Source organism: Leuciscus leuciscus, assembly GCF_965113295.1.
Source record: "Leuciscus leuciscus genome assembly, chromosome: 17".
In the NCBI taxonomy this organism is placed as follows: Eukaryota; Metazoa; Chordata; class Actinopteri; order Cypriniformes; family Leuciscidae; genus Leuciscus; species Leuciscus leuciscus.
Genome location: NC_138741.1, coordinates 19,044,500 through 19,070,347, shown reverse-complemented (window position 1 = coordinate 19,070,347; position 25,848 = coordinate 19,044,500). Strand labels below are relative to the sequence as shown.

Here is a 25,848-nt window from a genome sequence, read left to right as displayed (position 1 = left end):
CAATGCATGGAGTCGGCTTTGCTGTGCGAAACACCCTGCTGTCCACGGTCTCTCAACCAACTGCTTGCTCTCCACGTCTAATGTCCCTGCGGATGTCACACTCAGCTGGCTTTCTCACTCTCCTCTCTGCCTATGCACCCACTCTTGACGCATCTCCTGAGGACAAGGACACCTTTTATGCCCACGTTAGCGAGGTCATTCATTCTGTCCCGGCTGGGGATGATCTAGCTCTGCTTGGGGACTTCAACGCCAGAGTTGGAGGGGATGTCATTGCCTGGAGGCCGGTCTTGGGTCTTTTTTTTTTATTGGTAGTATCAATGACAACGGCCAACGTCTCCTTGAGTTGTGCGCTGCTCATGACCTATGCTTACCGTCTTCCTTTTCATCTGGACCTATTAGATCCAAGGTTACCTGGATGCACCCCCGGTCCAAACATTGGCACCAACTTGATCACATTATTGTCAGGAGGCGCCAACTCAACGCTGTCAAGAGGTACAGGAGCATGCACTCTGCGGACTGTGACACCGACTACGCCCTTGTCCGCTGCTTTTTAAAACTCACTCCAAAGAAGATTCACAGTGCCACTCCAAAGCCCACTCCAAAGTTAAAAACTGAGTTGATGCGGAAACATGAATACGTGGCAAGATTTTGTGCGCAAGGAGGGCCTTCACTTCAGAGCTGACGACACTCCTGAAAACATCTGGGCCGAGCTAAGAGGTTCCATGATGGAGGCTGCATCTGAGGTCTTTGGCCTTTGTAGTAGGAAACAGCCGGACTGGTTCCTTGCAAGCTCTGCTACTCTGCTCCCAGCCCTTGCTGACAAGCGTGCTGCCCGTCTCAGTGTTCTCCAAGATAGAAACGACTCCACTATCGCTCACTATCGTAAGGCCAGGAATGACGTTAAGCGTATCACACGCCAGGCCCACGAGCAGTACTGGCAGGATCTTAGTCGGAGGGTAGAACGGTGTGCAAGTACTGGGGACATACGCGGCATGTACAGCGGCATCAATGAGGCACTGGATCCTACAGCACCTTTGCGAGCCAATGATGGAACCATCATCAACGACCTTCCAGGCCAGCTTGGTAGATTGGTTGAGCATTACAGCTTGCTGTATGGCACTCCTGTGGATGCCGACTTGAACGCTGGTTCTGCTGCTGTACCACAACTACCTGTCTTTAACGAGCTGGATGCGGAGATCTCAACAATGGAAATCGAGTGTGCGATTGCAGCCATGAAGGATAACAAGTCACCGGGCAGCGATGGAATTCCAGCGGAGCTGCTGAAGTGTGGCGGGGCAGTGTTGGTCAGACGGCTTCACTGCTTGTTTCGATACTGTTGGCAGAATAAATGCATCCCTAGCGAACTCAAAGATGCCAACATCATCACTCTTTATAAAAACAAGGGTGACAGGCAGGACTGCAACAACTATCGAGGCATTTCGCTCCTTAGCCTTCCAGGAAAATGCCTTGCCCGTGCAATCCTCCCAAGACTGCAGCGTGTTGCTGACCAGGTTCTGCCGGAGAGTCAGTGCGGCTTCCGTGCTGGTCGCTCGACCTTGGACATGATTTTCTCAGTACGCCAGCTTCAGAAAAAGTGTGTGGAACTTTTGTACATGGTGTTTGTCGATCTGACTAAGGCTTTCGATTATGTGAGTCGCTCTGGTCTCTTCCACGTTCTGCTGCGACTCGGTTGTCCGGCAACTCTTTTGGCAATACTCCAAGGTTTCCATGATGGGATGCGGGCAACCGTACAGTGCAGCGGTGCCCGCTCAAACGAGTTTGATGTCTGCTGTGGAGTAAAGCAAGGGTGTGTCCTCGCTCCCACCTTGTTTGGCATCTATTTCTCGGCTGTGCTGCGACGGGCGTTTCCGGATCCAGGTGGGGTTCTGCTGCACACCAGGTGTGATGGCAACTTCTTCAGCCTGGCTCGTCTAAGGGCCAGAACCAGGGTGAAGCGCGTCCTTGTGCGCGAGTTGCTCTACGCAGACGACGCTGCATTCGTGGCTCACACTGAACAAGAAATTCAGGAGATGTGCAATTCTTTTGCCGCTGCCTTCACAGAGTTCGGACTCACCATAAACCTCAGTAAGACAGTGGTGATGGCTCAGAACGTTTCTGCTCCCCCTCACGTCACCATCAACGGCACAGTGCTGTCGGTTGTCGAAAAATGTGTCTATCTCGGCTCAACTCTGACAGCAAACAACAGCCTTGATGCTGAACTGAATACCAGGATCGGTCGTGCCTCAACAACCTTTGGGCGTCTTCAGTCGCGTGTCTGGAACAACAGACACCTTTCTCTCAAAGTAAAGGTGCGCGTATATGAATCCTGTGTGCTCTCTGTTTTATTATATGGAAGTGAAACGTGGCCTACATACCGGCGGGAGGAGCACAAGCTTAATGCTTTCCACTTCCGTTGTCTATGACAGATCCTTGGCCTGTCATGGCAGGATCGGGTCCCGAACACCACCGTGCTGAAGCTCACTAACAGCAGTGACATGTACACCGCGATCCGGAGGAGACGTCTTGGATGGATCGGCCATGTGCGTCGTATGCCGGATGAACGTATCCCAAAGTCCATCTTCCATGGGGAGTTAGCTGTTGGACATCGCCCTCGTGGCCGACCCAAGCTCCGTTTCAAGGATGTCGTCAAGCGGGATATGAATGTCTTTAACATCAACCCTGACCGATGGCATCATATTGCGGAAGACAGGGCAGCTTGGCGGTCTGCGCTGACAGAGGGCATGACTCAGTCATGCCAAGCTTACATTAGCTTTTGCACAGAAAGACAGCATGCTAGACATCGTTTAGATCGGCGCTCGCGCTGCAAAAGGCCTTGATGATCATGTAACCTAGCTACCAGCCTCAATTATCGCTTCACTGACATTCACAAATCCTCTCCCGTGGCCTCGTGGGATAGTAAAGTGTCCATCGAATGCACACTTCAGAATCTCGCTGGAAATAGGTCATCCAGTTATTTTTTGCGTATTATTTTATTCTGACATACTTCTTTCATACGTTTTTCGCCTATTAGTAAGGAAGTCTGCGATTTCGAATGCAGCCCTGGTTTGGAGGAGGACCTGATTTGTCACCACAGGGCGCACCCCCTGTTTTCACAGGACTGTAAATGCAACGCATTTTTTTAGTTTTTTTGTTTCATGTGACGTCATATCGCGACCGTTGCCGTGTATGTAGAAAGAATGTGTCCGCTGTGTAGGCTCTATAACAGTGACTACGTTTACAAGCTGTCAATATTCGGAAAGGGGTTAGAAAAGGGGTACCCCAGGGATCATATTCGGGTTTTTAAAAACCGGGATATGAGCCCTCTGGTACCCCTTTTCTAACCCGAATATTTGGTCATGTAAACGCGTATCGGCATATCCCCATCAAAAGGAACATTGATTTGTGTTCTGCACATGTTCTATTCGCAAGGAATCTTGGTCTTTTGAGTAGAGACGGCGCATAAAAAAACCTGCGTGCAGTATACCGTAAGTAAACAAGAAGTAGAGGTAAACATGGCGAGACGCAGCACAGCACCACACTTTTGGAGCGAGGAGGAAAGCGCAAACAAAGGCGATCGCTATCTGCCCCGAACTATTCATTATCCGCGTGCTGCTGCTGTTGTCTTTGGATACAGGAAGAAGAATCGGAAATGACGCATATTGCGTCTTAAGGTTGTCCGTACGTCCAGACGCTAACCGTGCGTCGCCGTTTACATCGTGATATTGCCAATTTATTACAAATTCCGTGTATACAGGAGTAACTCTCTCTGCTCACACATGTAAACGGGTTATTCCGAATGTTTCAGAAACCCAAATAGTGACCTTAACCCGACCATAACCCGAATATTGATCGTTTGTAAACGTAGTCACTAAACAGCTCAATAACCCTTTTATTTAAAGGCTTAATTTATGTCTCGTAGACCGGTCCGTAATTACTCTATGTAATGTAAGAAAAATACAGGGAAACCGCAAAAGTTCAAACTCAAAATTCGAAAGATGGCTGCGCGCTTGTTTCTCTGTCTGTCTGCACAGGAAGCTTTTATATTCACATCACAGCTCTGTGTCTGCTTAAATTAATCAAATGCTTTATTGGTAAAAAGGACAAATATAATTCACATGAGAAGAATGATAAGAGGAAAAGGGCTCGTTGACTGAATAAAAGTTTCTCCAAACAAAAAGAAAATAATCTGTGTCTCTGTCTCACTCTTTCAGCATGCAGTTTAGCATATTCTTTCATCTTTTTTTTCATATGCTAATCTTTAACTCTCTGATTGAGTTGCTTAAAAGTCAAGTTCCATGGTTAGCACAAACACAAACTAAAAAGTTTTCAACTTTTATAATTTTAAGCTCTCTTATACAAAAGAGAGCTGTAACTGTAATAACAAAAAAGTAGGAATTTACACTGGGAATTTAACTACAAAAGTTGTACTTATATTATTATTCTAAAATTAAATAAAATTTAAAAAATTTAAAAATTAAATTTATACTGTTTTATAAATATTAGTATCTATCCTAAATAATAATATAAAAACAGTTGGGTTGAATTTGATAAAACAATGGATAAATTAATAAAAATAAATTCTGCAAGACCAGAGGTGAAAGGTACATGATACATTTGAATAAAAGTTAATATTTCCTTTTTTTGGGTTTGTTTAGACATTCTGGACATGTCGTCTGGACATTATCGTATTCTTTACCGGAGAGCGGATACAAGTCAAAAAATGAACAGAAGACAAAGAATTCGAATTTGCATACAAATCAGATATTATTTCAATCGTGTGATAGATTTAAAGTAACCTAATACTGATTTAACGTTGCGTTCATTTGAGCGCCTGGTCAAATTTCGACGCTCCCTTGGCGGCGCTTCCTTATTAAGTATCCCATAATGCACCACGTTGCTGTCATGGCTGCTCACTGATGACACTTACAGCACATGGGCAGAAATCAAACACATCAGAGTGAGCACACGAACCCTTCGCAATCGCATCTTACATTCACACAGAGCAGGTCTCGAGCGACGTGACGCGTGTTTTAGTTCTCTTCTGAGGGTTGACGAGGATGATGATGCTGCAGCTGGAGGCGGCGGTTCTGGGCGGACTGAGTCCAGGTCCGGACTGCAAACAGATCGGCTTCAGCACCGCAGGTAAGAGACAGCGGCAGAGATCTTACATCATGTGCTTTGAGATGACGATATTGGCTGATGTTGATGGTTTCGTCCAGCTATGGATACTAATACGGTTTTGGATCTGTTCGGTTATTGTTGTGGATGTTTTTCGTGCTAGTTGATCAGTGTTTGCTGGACGCAGCAGCTATTCTCACGTGGTTTAAATGTGCCGCATGTGTGTTGAAATCTCAGTGTCGCGCCGACGCACAGGACTGGGTCCAGACAGACTGTGAACCGAGCGGCATTTGACAGCGTTCTGACAGCATGACTTCTGTATCTGTGTATTGACTGATTGGAGGATTTGTGTGGGCATCTTTAGCGCATCGGACAGCCGGACACATGAGGATAGATGACTGTGTATTCTATTGATGTCGAGGTGAGCATGTGCATGAGAGAAAATGCGCTGTTTTTTTTAGCTCACAGTTTTAAAACAAAGCTGCATGTACACACTTCTATGTGCCCGTGTTAATTTAAGTGGGCGTCCACTCAGGAGAAATAACGAGGGGCGCAACACATTTGAGATTTTTATTTTTTTAATTAGCGGAACTTATTGAACTCATATAGTTACAATTATTGTCATGAAAGAATGTTGTTTTAATTATTGTTCCGTTAACTGTTCCCCCGGCCCGAACCTATTGATGCGGACGGAACGGAACACCGTAACGTTACTAAATACACGGACAGTGTTTCTTGCTTGACTCAGCGGCACCGCAACACTACACCACTACAGATTCTACAGCGCGAAACATATAGAGTGCGATTCTCGAACGCATGACTTTAATGAGCAGTACTTTTATCGAATCCGTGCAGCGAATAGTTCCATTTCGAACAGATGACTCCGAGTTGGTTCTGAATGACGAATCTAATCCGATTCCTGAATAAAAGAGTCTTAAGAGTCGATTCGTTTAGTGAATTAAGCAAATATAGTTATTGTTCCGGACAAATGACTCTTTTAGCCGGTTCTTTTTAGTGAATCAAAATACAGCGTTGCTAATGTAGTCCGGTTCCCGAACAAAATATAATTAAGGGTCGATTCTTTTAGTCATTCAAGCAAAGAGGCCGTGTCTCAATCCGCTCCCGAGCTCGTGAATCAGTATATCTGCTCAATGATTAAATGTAAATGTAATGTAAACAATAATGTACGCAATAATTATTAAACAAACAGACAGTTGATGGCACCCATTGACTTCCATAGTTTTTCCCCCCTCCCTATACTATGGAAGTCAAAGGGTGCCATCAGATGTCTGTTTACCAACATTCTTTAAAATATCTACTTTTGTGTTCAACAGAAGAAAGAAACTCGTACAGTTTTGGAAGAATGTGAAAATTAAAAAAAATTTGGTGAACTATCCCTTTCAGAAATGTGGCGTAATTTCCAGTAAGGGAGCATAGTGAGCATTGATGCTTCCTGGTTTTTGCGGTGCATTGTGGGATATTTTTAGAGAGCGAACAGTCTAGTGCTCTGGAAGGATTTTGCGATTGAGGCCCTGTCCCAAATGGCACCCTAAGCACTTCATACGAGTCCGCACTTTTTTTGACGTAACGCTGCTTTGCCTGTCGGGAAGAAGTCTGCTGCGGAGCTCGCTACAGTGCGGGCTCGGCAAAAGTGTGCATCGAGGGCACATATCGACCGCAAATTCACGAACACCCTTCTGAAACCTAAAATGACAAATGGGACACCCCTACGGTCTCTTGGACTTAACGGACTTGCGCACGCGGCAGCCATATTAAGTCCACAAGACCGAAAGTGCAATTTAAGGCCACAAGACCGCAAGTCCATATGAAGTGTGCCATTTGGGATCCAGCCGAAGTGTGCCATTTGTGACAGGGTGACTACTGACTACTGAACTAGGGAGCTAATTGAGATGCACCCAGTGTAGTTAGGTTCCCGAACAAATTTTGCCAGTTCTTTTTATGAATCAAAATACAGCAGAGCCAAAATAGGGTGTTTCTTAAACGGAAGGCTGCACCCTAGTGAGGCTGGGTCTTTCCTAGTCCAGTCCTCCGGAGTCTTGTGGGCTAGAGTCATCCTCCGCATTAAACAATGAGAAGTCTTGACAGTGCACACATGGCTTCATCATAAATGTTTCTGCCCCCGTGTTTTATTAAAAAAAAGCTTTATTAAAACTGACCTTCTATTAATGCAGTACAGGTAATTACAACCATCTGTGGTCTCCTAAGTGGATTACATCTTATGCACAGTTTAACATTATGTGATTAATTTACAAAAGAAAAGAAAACATCATGCCTTCATCTCCAAAATATTTTTTTTGTCTTGCATTACATAGTGAAATTGGATGAGTTCAGTGCCACTTCATTTTGGAATTGGAATGTGTGCAAAGGATTGTGGGTAAATGGAGGATGCGAAGGATAGACTTGATGCATCCTTGAATGCTGCCTTCAAACGATCCTTCATATTGAAACGTCCTTCGACAGAGCTTGATGATGTGGCAGCCGAGATATGCAGCCTTCCGATTGAGAAGCACCTGTCCTGTAGTCGGATTGCTGAAGAAAAATAGGCATAAGAGTATGGTAAATCAAACAAATACAGTGAAGTTCATTTCCTGAACAAATGACTTTTATGAGATGAGTTTTTTTAGGCAATCAAAATACAGCGCGGCCAATGTAGTCCAATTCCCAAATTGACTCTTACGAACTGGTTCTTTTAAGTAGACCACAAACATAGACATGAGTGCATGCGCAAGTGTAGTATGATTACTGAACGAATGACTCGAGTGAACCGGTAACACCACGGTCCTGGATTTATCTGACTTGCTTATTTTATTCATCATGCCTGACTCGAAGTTAAGATCTGTTACTATGTCAATGGCGGTCTAATGTTGATGTTGCTGGTTATATTAGTATTTAAAGTATAGGCTACTGCTTTGATTATACAAGTCGTCTTTAAAATGCAACACTGATGGTGTGGTCTGGATGTGAAGCATTGGCCATAGTGTAAAAAAAAAAAAAAAAACAGGGCAGAGGGAATGCAAGAACGCCCCCAATTAGTCTATATTATGATTTCATTACTACTTTTATTGCTTGCCTCTCATTTCATACATTATCTATTGCCCCCATCTCTCTGTCAGTTTAATGTGCTGTAGTGGTGTGACAAATAGCTGTGTACAGTGCATTATGTATATTGTAACTGTTAGTAATTTGTATACATCCTACATTGCATATATTCTCTCTCTCTCTCTTTCTCTCTTTCTCTCTTTCTCTCTTTCTCTCTCTCTCTCTTTCTCTCTCTTTCTCTTTCTCTCTTTCTCTCTCTCTCTCTCTCTCTCTCTCTCTCTCTTTCTCTCTCTTTCTCTCTCTTTCTCTCTCTTTCTCTCTCTTTCTCTCTCTTTCTCTCTCTTCTCTCTCTCTCTCTCTCTCTCTCTCTCTCTCTCTCTCTCTCTCTCTCTCTCTCTCTCTCTCTCGAACATCAACCTCAGGAGTGATTAATGTGTAACTCATAGGATAGTGTCTGAAATGTCAATCTGATCTTCAGTAAAGCTATATCAGTCTGTCCTCATTCAGTCACATTTATTCACTCCAGTTTCTCCTCAGAAGAGATCAACGACTGAGTGAAGTGGCTCAAAGCGAAGTATTCTTCTAGAAATAGTGCAGCTTTCTTCATCGTATCAGAGGTGACACCATTTTGTATCTGCAAAGGGAAGCGAAGTAATCCAAGATCTAAACTGAATTCAAGGCACTTTATACTATAATCAAATAAGGAATAAGGATCCATTTAATTCAGAGTCGCTCTTCATATATAATGTCCTTATGGGTTTATTATAACTGCCTGAGGATAAAACAAAAAAATAAGTATTTGCTTTTGACTCTTTGTGGCATATTTGCAGCATTGTTCACCAGAAAAAAGTGCTTTAAAGTAACTGCATGTTTGGTATAAATAAACAGTTTTTCTGAGTGAGAGCTTTTTCAGGCCGGTTCTTTGTGTACAATGAACTATTTAATTTCACGGTTCACACATTTCTTGCAGGTGTACTTCTGCTGCTCTCCTTTTTGTTTATGAGTTTCCTTTTTTCCTCTATTATGCAAGTGGCTGAAACTGAATTTGAGTTTGATCTTGAGGAGTTTGGAAGTGAACTTAGTTGTGTTTGTGTAGTAGACATGGACATTTAAAGGGATGGTTCACCCAAAAATGAAAATTCTGTCATTACTCACCCTCATGTCATTTCAAACCTGTAAGACTTTCGTTCATCTACGGAACACGAATGTGTGTTACGCAGCACGTTTGATCTTCCACAACAACCATTGAGGTTTATTGTCGTGTGTTACGCAGCACTTTTGAGCTTCCGCAAGAGGTTTGTTCTTGCGCGTCAAGCAAGTTCGGTTGAGCTTCTGTTTATGTTCGCTGATCAATGTTTATATGTGAATAAAAGCCTAAATTTAATATGTTAATCATATAAAGCAACCAAGTCTCTTCAGAAAATTTAGACTAAACACCTCAATTCATATGGATCAGTTTTACAATCTCTTTAGGAACTTTTTGAAGTGACGTAGTGGTGTAGCTGTCAATGGAGGGACAAAAAATATCTTAATTTGTGTTCCAAAGATGAACGAAAGTCTTACGGGTTTAGAACGAGGATGAGTAATTAAAGACACAATTTTTATTTTGGGTGAACTAACTAAAGTCATTTGTTTATACATTTGTGAGTAGATATCCTTGTTAGTCGCATCATATCTTGATGTACTACTTGATGTACTCGCAGCCACCGCACTAGCCATTATTTTTAATCGAAGGAGACGTGTAGGCCCTTATACTTGGGAGCGGCCACAAATTAGGCATTTCTGGGTGTTTCTTCCTCCTATCTGCTTTGAGGTTTTGATAAATTTGTGGCATTTCTTTGTTGTTTAGAATCCAGTATTCATGTAATTCTTTTGTCTTTGAGTTTAATAAAGAACACGGTCTCGTCTTCTGTCCAAACATACCGCACCTTCTCTAAAGAATGATCGACTTTTACGTACGCCAGGTGACCTGTAAATGCAAAAAAAACTTTCCGTAGCAGTTTTGTGAAATCTTTCTTTTTGAAATTGCCTGAAAAATAACCTCATGCTAGCGTAAACTTATTTGCGATTTATAAATGGGAGTTTTTGCGAAATGGATGTTGGTTTCCATTGGGTGTATTTTCAATTGACAATTTCAGTTTGCGCAATTTGAAGGGTAATGGAAACGCAGCTAATGTTCACTCTAAGAAAAGTCTGTAAAAATAGGCCCAATGTACTGTTTTAATATGAATTTCCCGTATTGAACTTTCACAGATGTTTTACTTGTAGTTTGAATTACCCATTGATTGTGTTGTTTTTTAGGGTTAAAGGAAATTTTCTTTCCTTTAAAGGAAAGTAAACTTAATTTTGTCCTGGCAGAATATTACCAGTATGTTTAAATTTTTTCCTATTTTACAGTAAAATGACAATGTTAAACTATTTACAGTTTTTCACTGTATAGAATATCGTAAGGTAACTTACCAATTAAAAGATTTTTTACAGTTTTTTTTTACTTCATTTTTACTTCTCTTCTGTTAAAATATAATAATAATAATAATATTATAATATAATAATAATAAACATTTCAGGTTAAAATGTTGTTTAATAATGTCTAAAATAAAAAAAACGTAAGCGCACAAGGTACTGTCAAAATAATACCATAACCAATAACAAAAATGTGGACAATCATTAAAAATGAGGACCCTTTGTGGCTTCCCACATTCTCACAATTGTATTTTCATGATCGATCACTTTTTCCCTGCAGTCAAGAAGCCTGTATCAAAGATTTAAATTCTCTTCATACACATACACCTAATGTTCATAGTTGAGATCTTATTAAAGAGCTCGAGAACAGAATATTCTGCATTTGTTTCAGTTTTTAAATATGACAGTGAGGTGAGAATCATGTTTCTCTCTCTATTAGGCACTGGTAAAAGTGATTTTCAGGAACAAACCATACACGCATTGGTGTGTCTGAACGTATATCTTCAGCTACTCTCCCCTTGTGTGTGTTCAGATGGAGGTTCGTTGCTGCAGTTGGTGTGTGAGGGAGATTTCGAGGCTGTGCTTTTCAGCTCTGCGGTGCAGGGGCTGCTGGGAGGTGCTCCTGAAGAGGGTGACTCTATTGAGGCCTATCTGGAGAGACAGGTGCTGTCTTACCTGAGCAATGCCACTGAAGACCAGAGGAGTGACAGGTGAGGATTTAGGACATATGATGGCTTTCTATCAGATTTTAACTGTACTTGCAGAAAGATCATGGCATTTTTAAATGTGCTGTTCTGCACTATTGAACTCCATGAATTCCACCATAATGAGAAATATTCATTTACATTCTTTTTGTACTTCTAAATGCTGCAGGCACATGCATGTTCTGTGTAACACATTTAAGTGAGTTAATTAAATTCATTAGAATCTAAATGCAAATGAGGACAAATTTAATTAGTGAAACTGTAATTCTATTCGTTTAAATTACACTACTGGCTAAAGATATCCTCAATTAGATACACTCATTGTGCCTGTTAAAATACAGGATCTTTTTTTTTTTTTTATTGCAGCAGATTTACTGTTAAATAGCGCTATTTAAATGAGTTCTGTTGTACAGACTGAAATGTCTTATTTATTGTGATTTAATGGTTTTATTTGTACTGTCTCCTATAATTGGCTATGAATTATTTAGCACTGTGATTGTAAATACAGCACCACTTATTTAGCACCACTGAGATTGTAAATACAACATTTCTGATTTATTGATAGGCGAATTGTTATAAATTCCTTTGTGTGTGTGTATATATATATATATATATATATATATATATATATATATATATATATATATATATATATATAAAATATAACACCGCAGCATCTGTTTTTATTTTTTTGCCATCCTTTGGCTTCCCTAAATTATGATCAAGCTATCATTCTTTTAACTACTAACAAATTATTCAAGCGCGATAAGACGCAAAAAAAAAAAAGAACTCAAATCTGTAATGGTGCAGGTTTACATTTTCTTTGAATGTTTAATTATTATTATTATTTAATTTTTTTGTACTCCCATTTTAGAGGTTACTTTTTTTTCTTTTTTTTATTAAAACATTAATATATTTCTGTCATAATTTCATCTGGTTAAAGCGAACTTATTTTGACTGGTTGCTGTGAAGACCTTTGAGTTTCTGTGTGTTTATAAAATGACGATCGTTTTTCTCGATAGTTTGTTCAAATGCTGCTGAAGTGAGTCTCAGAGCAGCTCTGGAGATGAAATTCATGCAGTCATGTACTCGTATAGTGAGTGAGGCAGCAGAGGATGAAAACTGCGAGCATCACACGTGCTTCTGTGTGTGTGTGGGAAATGTCATTCACACAGATACACTAGTCTATATCGTGATGATTTAAGTGTACTGACCTGCTTTTGATTTTTTTCATCCAAGAATTTACAAATTCCGTGAAATTCCGCGTTATACAGTAAATTCCATTTTTATGATTGGATTCCGTGATTCCGTCTGTGTATTTTGCATCGCGGAAATCATAGTGCCCACGTGAAGTGGCTCTCTGTGAACAAACACCCGAAATGCGAATACTGAATGCCACTTCAGAGTTCTCTTTCACGCTTAAACAGACAATAACAGAAATCTGTAAAAATTGCTGTTTTGTTGAGTATCTACGTATGCAGTCTTAAATGAGTTAGTGTTTAATGAACGTAAACAGTTGTGAGAAAATAGAAAGTGTATCCGATCTGCATCATGTGCTTCAGGTCTTAAAGTGACAGTAGCCTAATAAACGTGAAAAATCGTGAGAAATCACTCACTGCTCTTGACAGTATAACTTTTGTTGCTTGAAAAAGGATTAATCTATATTTAATTTATGCAGTGAAGACTGTGCAGTGTTTGATTATTCAATTTCTGTATATTTACCTGTTAGACCTACCTGAAAAGGTTACATTGTCAAAAACAATGTAAAAAAAAAATTGGTGCATTTTAGCAGGGCAGGGAAAAATCTGAATCGGCCAGACTGGGCCAGCAGAAAAAAGAAAAAAAACTTAGTTGAGCCCTGATTTATTAAAGGCACAGCTACATGTGACATTTATGACAATGAATGGGTTTATGTGAAGATTGTTTTATGTACACTTAAATTAAAAGTTGTTATAAATTAATAGCTTTCAATTATACTGCAGTGTTGAATGGCTTTAAAGGGGTCATATAATGCCATTTTTGTATAAGCTAATATGATTCTTTAGGGTCTAAATTAAAAGTTTGTAATATACTTTAATTAAAAATTCTCATTAGTATTGTAAGAAAACACTAATTTTACCTGTTCAAAAACAGCTCTGTTTTCAGCACGCCGCATGTGTCTTTAAATGATAATGAGCTTTGCTCACCCCGCCCCTCTGTTCTGTGCGTACACCGTTTCTAACACAATAACACAATAACCATAACGCGTTGTTCATTATAAACGTGGGATTATGAATTATATCGGAACGTCGTACAAATTCATCGTGAAGCGTGCAAGCGATTTGCAAAGATTAATATAAAGGTTAATAAAATGTTACTCACTTCTTTTTCTAGAGGTGCAGCACGAACACGAATAGTTGGTACCGATCCTTTTTTCAGGAGCAGCTTCTTTAGAAAAAACAGCTTTACTGACCCTCGAGCAGTCTGGTGTGTGAAATGATTCGCGCAAACATAAAAAAGCATTGACGTTGCTCGTGGGGAATATTCCCTTCGAAAACAAACTCAGCCGTTCGTCAAAATGACTGCTGTGTTCCTTATTACACCCAAGAACAGAACACCACAATCACTTAGATGCCATTCTGCTCATAGACAGTGCTCCAGTGAGTATCAACAATGATGCGCGGACTATGATGACAGACAGCTCGCTCACGAGTGATGGCGGGTCTGTGTTGAAACGCTCCTGTCAATCAACAATCGCGGGAGGGGCATCCGACCGTGTGACGTCACTAGGTCGAACAGCTTGATTTGAGAGGGGGGGAAACGTATAAGGAGATAAAAAAAAAAAACACTGAATGGATTTTTAGCATTTTATGATGGTTGTGTACAGGCACTGCCAACACACATTTCAGTACAATCAACTTGTAAAAGTGCATGTACCATTATATGACCCCTTTAATTAATGGTTAAATTTGAGAAAAAAATCCTTTTATTTTGCGAAAAGCACAACACTTTGTTTTTATTGTGAGTGTACACCAAAAAAATTGAATGATGTATAACACTATGTATGATCAAAATGATTGGAGTATTTTGAGTCTCTTTTGTACTGATAAAAAAAAAAAAACGAAGTGATGGATGACATGAGGGAGTAAATGATGAATGTTCAAGTACACACTTAAAGCAAGAAACACAAAATTAGAATGCTCCCATTAGATTTAAGGAAGCTGACTACATGACAAGTTAGCGTAGATGTGTTGTGTACTGCTATGTAAGGAGTTTTAGCGGTCGGTGGCTTCAGCTGAGTGGAGCGTTTTATTGTGTAGAGAATGAATAAAACCATACAGAAGGGTTCAAACACTGTGCCCTTCCTTTCAGCCATGAATTATTAATTTTCGATAAGCCCACTTCAACATCCTTTCTCTCCAGAGAAAGAACGAGTTGAGGAAGGGAAGGTTGCGCTGCGCTCCTCAGCCGTGCTTCTCTTCTTATCTCTCCTCTGCTCGATCACGCTCCCCTTGCTTTCTTTTTCTTTTTATACAGCCTCTCTCATTGTGGCTTCTGTTAGAGAGGCAGAAAGTGGTTGTAAATGAGCAGAACGCCTTGAATAATGAGTGATGCTTTCTGTTGAGAGATTAGATGCTGGTAGATTGATGTTTGTGTGCTGTTGATTGCAGGAGAGATATTTGTTTTTTTCCCTTTTCTTTTTGTCCTCATCTTCTCTTTCTGTTGTGTTGTGTGCATTCTCATTTATTTTTCATGTAATATTTTAAAGGCACCAAAATACACAATGAGATTGACTCAACCGTTTTCTTTCTCTCCTTTGAGAATAGCGTGTTGTAGATCGCAGCAAAACATGAATGTGTGAATTTGGGTTGCATGTAAATGTCCTTTCTCAATGGCATCTGGGGAGGCTCTACTGTACAGGAAAATTATTATCTCAGGTCTTTTGATTTCAGTGGGCACATTCCTGGCACCCGATTCATCCGTTCAGGTCTATATATTTACATCAACTGTGTGTGGAAACGTTATCAAAAATAAACAACGAATGTTAACCTGATGGATGTTTTGGTGGGGTCGACCTGTGTATTTCAGCTCATTAAATCCAGTGGCTGTAATAAGATTAGCTGTTAAAATGCGTTTTTCTGAACCTGATCTCTTGTCTGTTGTAGAGAAACTGCTCTGTTGGCGTTGGCAGTGGGGTGTCTGAAACTTTTCGCTCAGAGTAATTGGACCGGGCCGCCAGTTGAGCTTCACATCTCTGATTTTCTGCCTGAGGCCTTGCTCCAGAACTTCTCAGAGGTGCAGTACCATTATGCACCTGTGCATCCCATCCATCCCATCCGCACATCCATCCATCCATCCATCCATCCACACATCCTATCATCCGCACGCTCATCTGCTCATCCGTACGCCCATCCATCTGCAGGCCGCACATCCATCCATCCGCACATCCATCCATCCATCCGCACATCCTATCATCCGCACGCTCATCTGCTCATCCGTACGCCCATCCATATGCACGCCACGCCCATCCAATCCGCACATCCATCCGCACATCCATCCATCCAATCCGCACATCCATCCGCACATCCATCCGCACATCCATCCGCACATCCATCCGCACATCCATCCATCTGCACATCCTATCATCCGCACGCTCATCTGCTCATCCGTACGCCCATCCATCTGCACGCCACGCCCATCCATCCATCCATCCATCCATCCATCCATCCATCCGCACATCCATCCATCCGCACATCCATCCATCCGCACATCCATCCATCCGCACATCCATCCATCCGCACATCCATCCATCCGCACATCCATCCATCCGCACATCCATCCATCCGCACATCCATCCATCCGCACATCCATCCATCCGCACATCCATCCATCCGCACATCCATCCATCCGCACATCCATCCATCCGCACATCCATCCATCCGCACATCCATCCATCCGCACATCCATCCATCCGCACATCCATCCATCCGCACATCCATCCATCCGCACATCCATCCATCCGCACATCCATCCATCCGCACATCCATCCATCCGCACATCCATCCATCCGCACATCCATCCATCCGCACATCCATCCATCCGCACATCCATCCATCCGCACATCCATCCATCCGCACATCCATCCATCCGCACATCCATCCATCCATCCATCCATCTGCACATCCATCCATCCATCCGCCCATCCGCACGCCTGTCCATCCGCACGCTCATCTGCCCATCCGTACGCCCATCCATCCGCACGCCACGCCCATCCGCACATCCATCCGCACATCCATCTGCACATCCATCCGCACGCCACGCCCATCCACACATCCATCCGCACATCCAATCATCCGCACGCCCATCCATCCATCCGCACATCCATCCATCCACACATTTTTAATGAGGAAAAAACCCCCACTAAATGCTCATGTGAAATTATGCGACATGTGTGATGGATGGAATGGAAGAAGATGGCAACACTGGGCAGGTCAGTGCTCTGGATAATGAGTGTGTAGAGGGCTACAGGGTTGCTAATGAAACCTCTCAGGGCTTCTAATTATACAGAGGTGAAGAGATTCTTCTCCCTAATGCCCTACGGAGGCCTTGTAGATCCCTGGAGAGGCTCTGTTTGTGTGTGTAACGCTTTCTAAAGCTGCTGATTTATCAGCCTTGTCCTAGAGAAATTAGACTGAGAGTAGCGCACATGGAGAGAGATGGGAGGACTGAAGGCACTCACCACAAGTAGGGCCTGAATATAAAACCAATGAAATGCGTAAATGGGAAAGAAATAGGGACTAAAACTCTATTTTTTCCCCCTTTTTTTATACAATGAATTGAATATGAATTTAAGAATTTTGTATGCATTTTTGTGAACCTGTTACAATCATTTGGTATGGTTAAATACAGTTTAAACCACATATTTTGGGTTATTTTCTAGTGATAAATATATAAATTTAATTTAATGTAACATTTTAAAATAAGAAACCTACAGAATTGGTAACAGGGTTGAAAATTAAAATCACTATCACTTAGTCAAGTTTTTGATAAACTTATTTCCTATAAATTATAAAACTTAATATTTTCTATTACATTAAATATGTTTATCAAACTATAAACCAGATTTTTGTCTAAAACTAGGCATTTTTATGTAATAGTTGAGGAGATTAAAAGGAAATTTAGTGTTTAATTTCATGATTAATAATTTTAAATAGGAAATTTACTATTTAACAACATACCATAGTGGTTACAGTTTTCATTATTATTGTAAAACCATGAAAAATGTATATTAGATGTCCCTAATAGTGTGAGAACATTTATTTTCTGTAATCTTGTTTAATTTCTATCTCTACTTTTCCTCTATCTCTCTCTCAAACACACACACACACACACACACACACACACACACACACACACACACACACACACACACACACACACACACACACACACACACACACACACACACACACACACACACACACACACACACACACACACACACAGCCTGCGGCCCTGAACATGGCCGTGTTGTCCAGTCTTCAGCTGGATGGAGAGTCTGTGTACAGTCTCGTGTCCAATCCCCTCTTGCTGCTGCTGACCAGAGTCATATTCGTCAACTGCGGTGCCAAACTGGAGACCCTTCAGGTGAGATACATTCACTTTTACATCACTGCAGTAGAATTCACCATGATTGGGAACACAAGATGACACACCAATACAGTGCAACACCAGGACACTATAACTTGACAATTTCTTTGTGGGAAACTAATGTAACTAACAAGGGTGTTCTGTAGTTTAAATTCACTTGAACAGTTACTTAATACACCAATATGTGTGTTGGTAATAAGGAGCCATCTCTTTTTAATTTTACTCTCATATGTTTGCAGTCATTACTCTATGCTCATTTGTGCATTACTGAGAGAGACGATGAAGAATTATGAGGCTGTTAAAAATGAGTTAAATTATGACCGTGGTTTCCTTTTTGGCTCTCTGTATGTATGTGTGTGTGTGTGTCAAGGTCTCACCCATAAATTTCACAGCAGTGGAGCATTAGGATGGATGTGTGTCTCCTGATGTTTGTTAGTCCTATACTGATCCATATTTATGTTACATGATTCTCCAATAGCAGGCTAAGTGTTTGTTTGGATCATTGTTCATAAATACCTGCATTCCCATTGAAAAACATCTACTGTCTGGCTAAAGGTGCAGTGAGGGACACACCACAAATTTAAATGTTAATGGGGTGGTTGATTATAATTTAACTTTAGTTAGTGTATAATGTTGTTGTTTGCGCATAAACAACATCTGCAAAGTTACAACGCTCAAAGTTCAAAGCAAAGGAAGATATTTGCTTTTAAAGAAATCGTTTTTTTAAGGACTACAACAAACGGCTGGTAGGGACTGCACAACATTCCTCCAGGGTTAGTGACATTGTGGCAACTAAAGATTCAATTCTCTCCTAAAGCTACAGCTAGAAAAGTAAAATTCCAGCTACCTTTGCATTGACAGGTGCAGTATGGGCATTAATAGTGCTAATTGTAAAGTTATATGGCCCACCAAGTGGATGCTGCACACTGGTGGTGTTTGAGGAGAGATCCCCTGATATGATTGTAAAGCGCTTTGGGTGTACAGTAGTACATATGAAAGCGCTATATAAATGCCTCATTCATTCATTCATTCATTCACTTCCACAGGAGCGGAAAAAGCACTTCCACACGGAATGTCATCACCAGTATTGATGCTATAGTTCTTGACTGAAGCGTCTGCGTTTCAGGTTGTCAGTCAGGATTATTATTTATGTGTGCACAAATACACAATTTGTGTGTGTGTGATATGTGACTCTCAGGATTCTCCCTTCTCAAAGCAGTAAATTACAGCCTTAAAATTCTGCAGTCTTTTATTAAATTGTAAATATTAAAAAAGCTTATTTTCCCAGCAGTGTACAGTCTTTTAAAGTATTTTAACTTTAACTGTCTGTGATGAAGACATTACACATGCCGTACTGTCTTTTTTTCCCTTTCTTTCTGTGAATATTGATGTGATAAGATGGGCGTAACTAATGCATTTATATATTTATTATTTCCCTGTCTCGTGCAACTACAAGCACAGGGATGAAAATGTTTCTGCTGCGATTAGTTGAGAGAAAGAGAGGCGCAGTATGACACACACCCCCCACTGCCTCATGTTCCAGAACGTTGTTTCATTAGTGCAAGAACAAACGAACACACACACTTTGATTCTGGTAATTTATAGGGCAGATACACCAGCATACAGATTTAATGTTTGTGTTGTGTGCAAATACGTAAATAAATGTTTCATTCTGAACATTACTGCTCTCTGTGCTGTCTTGTTTGCACACTCCGTATGAAGCCAGGTTCTCCTGTTTTGTTTCTTTTTAGAGACATTGCAGATAACACTTGACTGTGTGAATCCATTCACCCTTGACTGTGTAACTGAGTGAAAGTGGACCACATTTACTCCCCTATCGAAACTAATAAATGTTGCTTGTCTAGAGCTGATGGACTAAAAGTATTGTCTGTTAAAAAATTACGTTTGACCAGTTTCACCTTAATATATCAGACTCTGACTGATTGTAATTTGTGTTGGTTTGCCTATTTGAGATTTATCCTCCTTTCTTCTCCTCTTTCTCCTCCTCCTCCTCTTTCTCCTCCTCCTCTTTCTCCTCCTCCTCTTCCTTCTCCTCCTCTTTCTTTTGCTCCTTGTCCTCCTACTCTTTATTCTCCTCCTCCTGCTCCCGTGTCCTTCCCCTCCTTCTTTCTCCTCATTTTGCTCTCATCCTTCTCCTTCTCCTTTTCTTTCTCCTTCTCATTCTCCTCCTCCTGCTCCTCCATACAATATATAATTAATTAATGTGTATATACACTGCTGTTCAATTTTTTTTATGAAAGAAACAAATTTTAACGTTGTTTTTGAAAGGATGCATTAAATTTATCAAAAGTGACCGTAAAGACATTTATAATGTTACGTGAGATTTGTTTCAAATGAATGTTACTTTTGAATTTTCTTTTCATCGAATTCACTGTTTCCACAAAAATATTAAATATTACTCAAATATGAAATGCTCAAACACCGTATTTGTAGATGAAAGAGGAAGATTTTGGTTTGTGTTGTTGACACATAGAAAATACGCTGTTTTCAGGGCTTTGAATCCACTTTGCATACATTTTAAAAGGATGAGAATACACAACACTTTAACGAACTATTTTCAGACTCTTTGTGAAATGAGGTGATGTGTACAGTATATGTTTATTATGGGAAAATGACCGAGAACTCTAAACCAAACTTAGGAACCTTTAAAATAGCATAATAGGGGCGCTTTTCAACATTGATAATAAGAAATGATTCTTGAACAGCAAATTAACTTAATACAGTTGAAGGATTTCTGAAGCATCATGTGACACTGAATACTGGAGTAATGACTGTTGAAAATTCAGCTTTGCATCACAATTAAAATAGAAAATGTTTTTTTAAATTGTAATACTGCACAATGTTTCTGTTTTACTGTATTTTTTATCAAAAAAATGCAGCCTTGGTGAGCATACGAGACTTCTTTCAAAAACATTAAATCCTACCAACCATAACATTTTGAAAGGTAGCATAAATGTAAGTTGTCACATCTCTCTGTTTGCGTGTGTGTAAATAGCTGCTGCCCTGGTGGACCCTGCGATATGTCACTCTACATCAGCAGATACTAGAGGAGAGATCCCCACTTCTCTTCAACCTGACGCTCAGCTGCATCGAGAAAGGCAAGAAAACACACCCACCGTTGTGTAGTCCTTTTACCTGTTCAACTACATTTGGATTTACTGAAGTAAATAGAGTGAAGCAGTAGAATTCTACAAGTAAAAATTCCCATTTCTCCAAAGAGAGGTTTTAGAGATAATGTAGCTTTGAAGACAGACCAATCATGAACTTCAAAATTGATTTTGTAAAAGCCACAAGGCACTGATTTAAATATTCAAAAACATTTTTTTTTTTCAAATTCACAGTGAAGACCTACAGTGCTAATGATCCTGAAGTGAGATCCAGCAATTAAAGAATTCGCTGTTGCTGTGTAACAAGCGTACATAATCTTGTACCCTCATAAAAAAAAAATCTAATAGTTTTTGCATCAAGCCAAATGCTGTGATTAATCTCATGTTTGTTTTGGTTTGAAGCTTGAGGATTTTTTTTTTATTTTGAAATGCCTGTAGAGAAAATGTACAGTATGTGTATTTAATTCTTCTTGAACCCAGGCTGCTGAAAAAGTACACACTGTTGCGCTATATGCCAACGTTTGCAAGGTTTTTTCTTTTTAAAGAAATCATTATTTTAAACATCTTGGACTGAAATTGACAAAAACAGTGTAATGAAGTATTACGAAAAAGCATTTAAGGGAATAAAAAAAAATCAGGGATTTTAATATACCTTTTAATACAATGCTTTTTAAACAATTAGGTTTAGTAGCTTAGCTTAGCAATCAATCAGCATCATCAATTTTTTGTTTACCCTTGTGGCAGTAGTTTTTCTTTTTTCTTAATGGATCATAGGTCTTTTTGGGCCTGATATCTCTTGGAATGTAATGTTTGAACTTACTTCAGATTAGGGTGTGGGCTTTTTTTAGTGGAAACAAATCCTTGGGGAAACTGGAATCCTGAGTGTCTAAAAGGATTTCAGATCCCAGTGCTGCCTCAGATTTCTTCACAGCTCAGATCCTGATGTCACTTCAGCTGCTGAAGGCACATGTCAGCGACGTGAGACGCTCTTTAGTGGAGAGATGACACAGCTGTCAGCTCTCATTAAGTGGGTCATCTTTAGAGAAGCTGATGTCAACTAGGGGGCGACGTGGAGATTCAGGCTGTGTGTTTTTTGCAGTTGTGTGTGCGTGTGTTCATATCTCTGTGGTGACAGTGACGCCGTCACAATGATGATGTCAGCACTTCATGTTTGTGTGTGAAATAGAGACGCAGTGACATGCCAAAGGTGGAGTAATGAGGTTTCCCAAAGTTTGTGATCGGAGTGTTTTCGTGGGCAGTGTTGGGTTGGGTTTTGCTTTCTGCAGGCTAAACGTCCTCAAAATGATGTGAAAAGTGAGCATACATTATGGGACCCTCCCAACGGTCCCCATGGAAACCACTTAAAATGACCACCAAAATTAACAACAGTAGAGATGTATCATTTGACCCTATAACCTTAGCATAATACAAAACACATCAAAGAAATGTGTTGTGCCAATTTTGGGATATTTCAGTCTGCCTTTTGAAAATGCTATTAAATGTGCATTTCCCTTTGGGCTCATATTTTGATTCTGTTCATTTGTTGATCGTTTCAGAAGGATTTGGGTTTTTAGGTAGAGGATTTCACACTCAGGATTATGTCATCTATGACATAACTTGACACCCTTGTGTCAGACAGACCTCTTTCAACACAGTCAGATTTAATAATCTGTCTATATGAATGTGTATATTTATTTACACTATCGTTCAAAAAGTTTGGGGTCAGTATGATTGTTTTGGGGGGGGGGGGGGGGGGGGTTGAAAAACATTTATTCAGCAAGGATGTGTTCAAAAAGTGATGGTAAGTAAATGCTGTTCTTTTGAACTTTCTGTTTATTAAAGAATCATGAAAGAATCAGTTTCCTCAAAAATATTAAGCAGCACAACTGTTTTCAACATTGATAAAATGAAAATGAAAATAAATGTTCCCTGAGCACCAAATCAGCATATTAGAATGATTTCTGAAGGATCATGTCACACTGAAGACTAGTGGGTGCTGAAAATTCAGCTTTGCTATCACAGGAATAAATTACATTTAATATAAGTAATTGGTGTGTAATATGATATTATAATGGCTGTGTACTATGATATTCTTTAAAGTACTATGTAATTGCCATAATTTGCCAAAATATATATGGAAATAAACAGAGCAGTTCCAAGAGAAGATTCCTTAATTATTCCATATCATGGCATGATACAAGTACAAAAGTCTGAAAATCTGGGAAGAGGGACAAATCAAATGCTAAGACATAAAAAGAGAAGAAAATCAAATAATATATACATAATAATAAAGCATTTTCACTAGTGGTGTCGGTCTTTTGGACACCTCCGTCTCAAAGATTTGACTGGCCGTCATTCAGTTGCTCCGATAATGAAAATATCTCTCTTCAGCTTTGGAAAAAGATTCTGTGACAAATCTTTGACTCTGATAAGCTGCTCAGTTTATATTTATGCATTTAAGAATTAAAGTGCTGTGAATTACAAATGTTTTAAACATGTTGATGAAATGTAAAAGGTCTCAGCATCATACATGAGGTAACTATTTCCTTTTACTTTGAGTGAACTGAAGCATTCATTATAGACGCCCATGAAATGGTTTCTGAGGGGGAAAAGAGGAGTCAAAGATTGCATTGCTTTAGTGGCAGGATATAGACCCGTTCCTCTGAAGAGTTTTGGTTGTTAATGTGGATTCACTAGGGAATCGTGGACTAAATAATGAGCTCTGCAGCAAAGCAGCATCTTAATTGGGTTCCTGTGCCTTCGGAATGAGTTTCCTGCGCTGCCTTTTAATCAGACACGCATCAGCTATGCCCCAATATAGATAATCAGCGTAGATGTTCAGATGCAATATTTACAAGAGGATACAGGCGATAATTCTGTCTTGTGTTGGTGAGTGGATCTGCTTCAAGAGACCTCAACATCATGCCTGTCTCTAGTGGCACACTAGGCTTTTATTTGCAGAATGATGTTATATTTGTGAAGCTCTCAAAGCTGAAATAACACCTCGCTGATATGTGTTGTCAGTTTCAGTATTGACTGCCAAAAGCATTCACTGTCCTTCACAGAGAATTGTGGGGAAATTAGGGGATCGCCATGGATTCACGTCAGCCGACTCGTTGACTGATTGACCTCAGAGGCATTTCAGAGCGTTTTAAACTGAAATAACATAGTTAAATATCAGAGCATGGACATCCTTTATATAAGTTTAGTAATAGTGTTGGACTAACACTTTTAAAGCTAGTCCATTTTTATGGCTTTGTTCATTCTTTAATTTGTAGTATAGCTTAGGCCTGTTGTTTTCAAGTTATGAGAACCTATATTTTAGAGGAAAATTTAAATCTCACATCTGCCATATTGAACCTGGCATATAGACAGTACATGTTAGAACTTATTTTCTATACAGTTTGCTCTCCTTATCTGACTGAGTGCAATCAGCTTTTTTGCATACCAAGATGTTCCTGAAGGTATTGATTCGCTACATTTTGATGCCTGAACGCAAGATTTTAATGACTATTTCTAACTGTTCCGCACACAGCTGTCATATGACTTTACGAGAGAAGTTGAATGGACAATTTAATTGTAACTTTTTGTCCTTTTTGAGAGACTAGTTGTGACAATCATCACAAACCAGCTCCTTTTGTGTTCCACAGAAGGCGAGTAGATGATATCTTTAATTTTTAGGTGAATTATTCCTTCAGTAGTACTTCACAGCAGTATTGTTTTTCAAACATCAAGTTTTTAATGTTGTTTATGTCTATGTGGTGTTTTTAATGTTTTAAGACAAACCATGTGTTGACTTATGAATTTGCACCATTTGCTGAGTATTTTCTCCTTAAAACTACAATGAAAAAAAGAGTCTCAAAAACGTGGTTTGAAATCGGCGGTGTTTCTTGCGTCACAAAGTATCTTGTAACCAATCATGTTAATGTGCCGGTGGGCTTTAGCATATCATCATAACTGTGCTGCGAAGCAGTGGAGTCTCAAGAAAAGCCAGGTTCCCCTTCTCTCATTTTTGGTTACTTTTGTGAGTCTTGTGTTGTAATAGAATACTTTATTTGGAACACGCTAGTCGTTGTCCATCTCTTATGTTACTGTATGTGTCCCTTGACTCCTAGACATTTATATTAGGGACTGTAACATATGAAAAATTGGGTACATTTAGCAATATAGTGGGTGAATTGTGTGTATGATGTATATATTATGATGTTATGATGAACTATATGCCTTTCTCCACTGACGTTGTGAGTTCAAAGCTTTTCTAAAGCCCTATTCGGACGTGATTAGTTTTCCAGGGGGTCGATAGAAAAATTGACTTTCACAGACATACTTTGCAATTTTAATCCCGTCCGAATCTGCCAAGTCTTTTCCTCCGACAACCTCTGTAAAAATTCCAGGGCAAATTACCTACTGTTTTTTCGGCAAACTCAACGGTCATCTGAAAAATCTAATCCTGTCTGAATGCTAAAGTCTGTGATTGCTGATGTTGTATTATCCTACCGCTTTTCCTCATGTGTTTTTGACCTACCTGAGCTACCGTCTGCACACCAATCTTCAGCATGCTTTAATTTAGTTTTGATATGGATGGTATCAGATGAAAAAATAACAGATACAATTAATAAATTGAGCCACGTCGTGGAAACTGTCAAGACTTCCCATTTAAATATCAGTGTCAGGTAACAGTAAGATACTTGTCTAGATTTCTCTGCTCACTTATTTATTATAAACAGCAACTTCTATAAACTTGT

General features: G+C 40.0%; 1 protein-coding gene across 1 annotated transcript in view; it reads left to right on the top strand.

Moving 5' to 3' along the window:
- The first annotated feature begins 4,903 nt into the window (after window positions 1-4,903).
- Window positions 4,904-25,848, top strand: part of ttc27 (tetratricopeptide repeat domain 27) — an 87,218-nt gene continuing 66,273 nt past the window's right edge. The window contains exons 1-5 of the mRNA XM_082143029.1: window positions 4,904-5,142; window positions 11,174-11,351; window positions 15,491-15,620; window positions 17,832-17,972; window positions 20,992-21,094. Coding sequence (XP_081999155.1) covers window positions 5,058-5,142; window positions 11,174-11,351; window positions 15,491-15,620; window positions 17,832-17,972; window positions 20,992-21,094 — 637 coding nt within the window. The 5' untranslated portion in view covers window positions 4,904-5,057. The remainder of the gene's footprint in view (window positions 5,143-11,173; window positions 11,352-15,490; window positions 15,621-17,831; window positions 17,973-20,991; window positions 21,095-25,848) is intronic.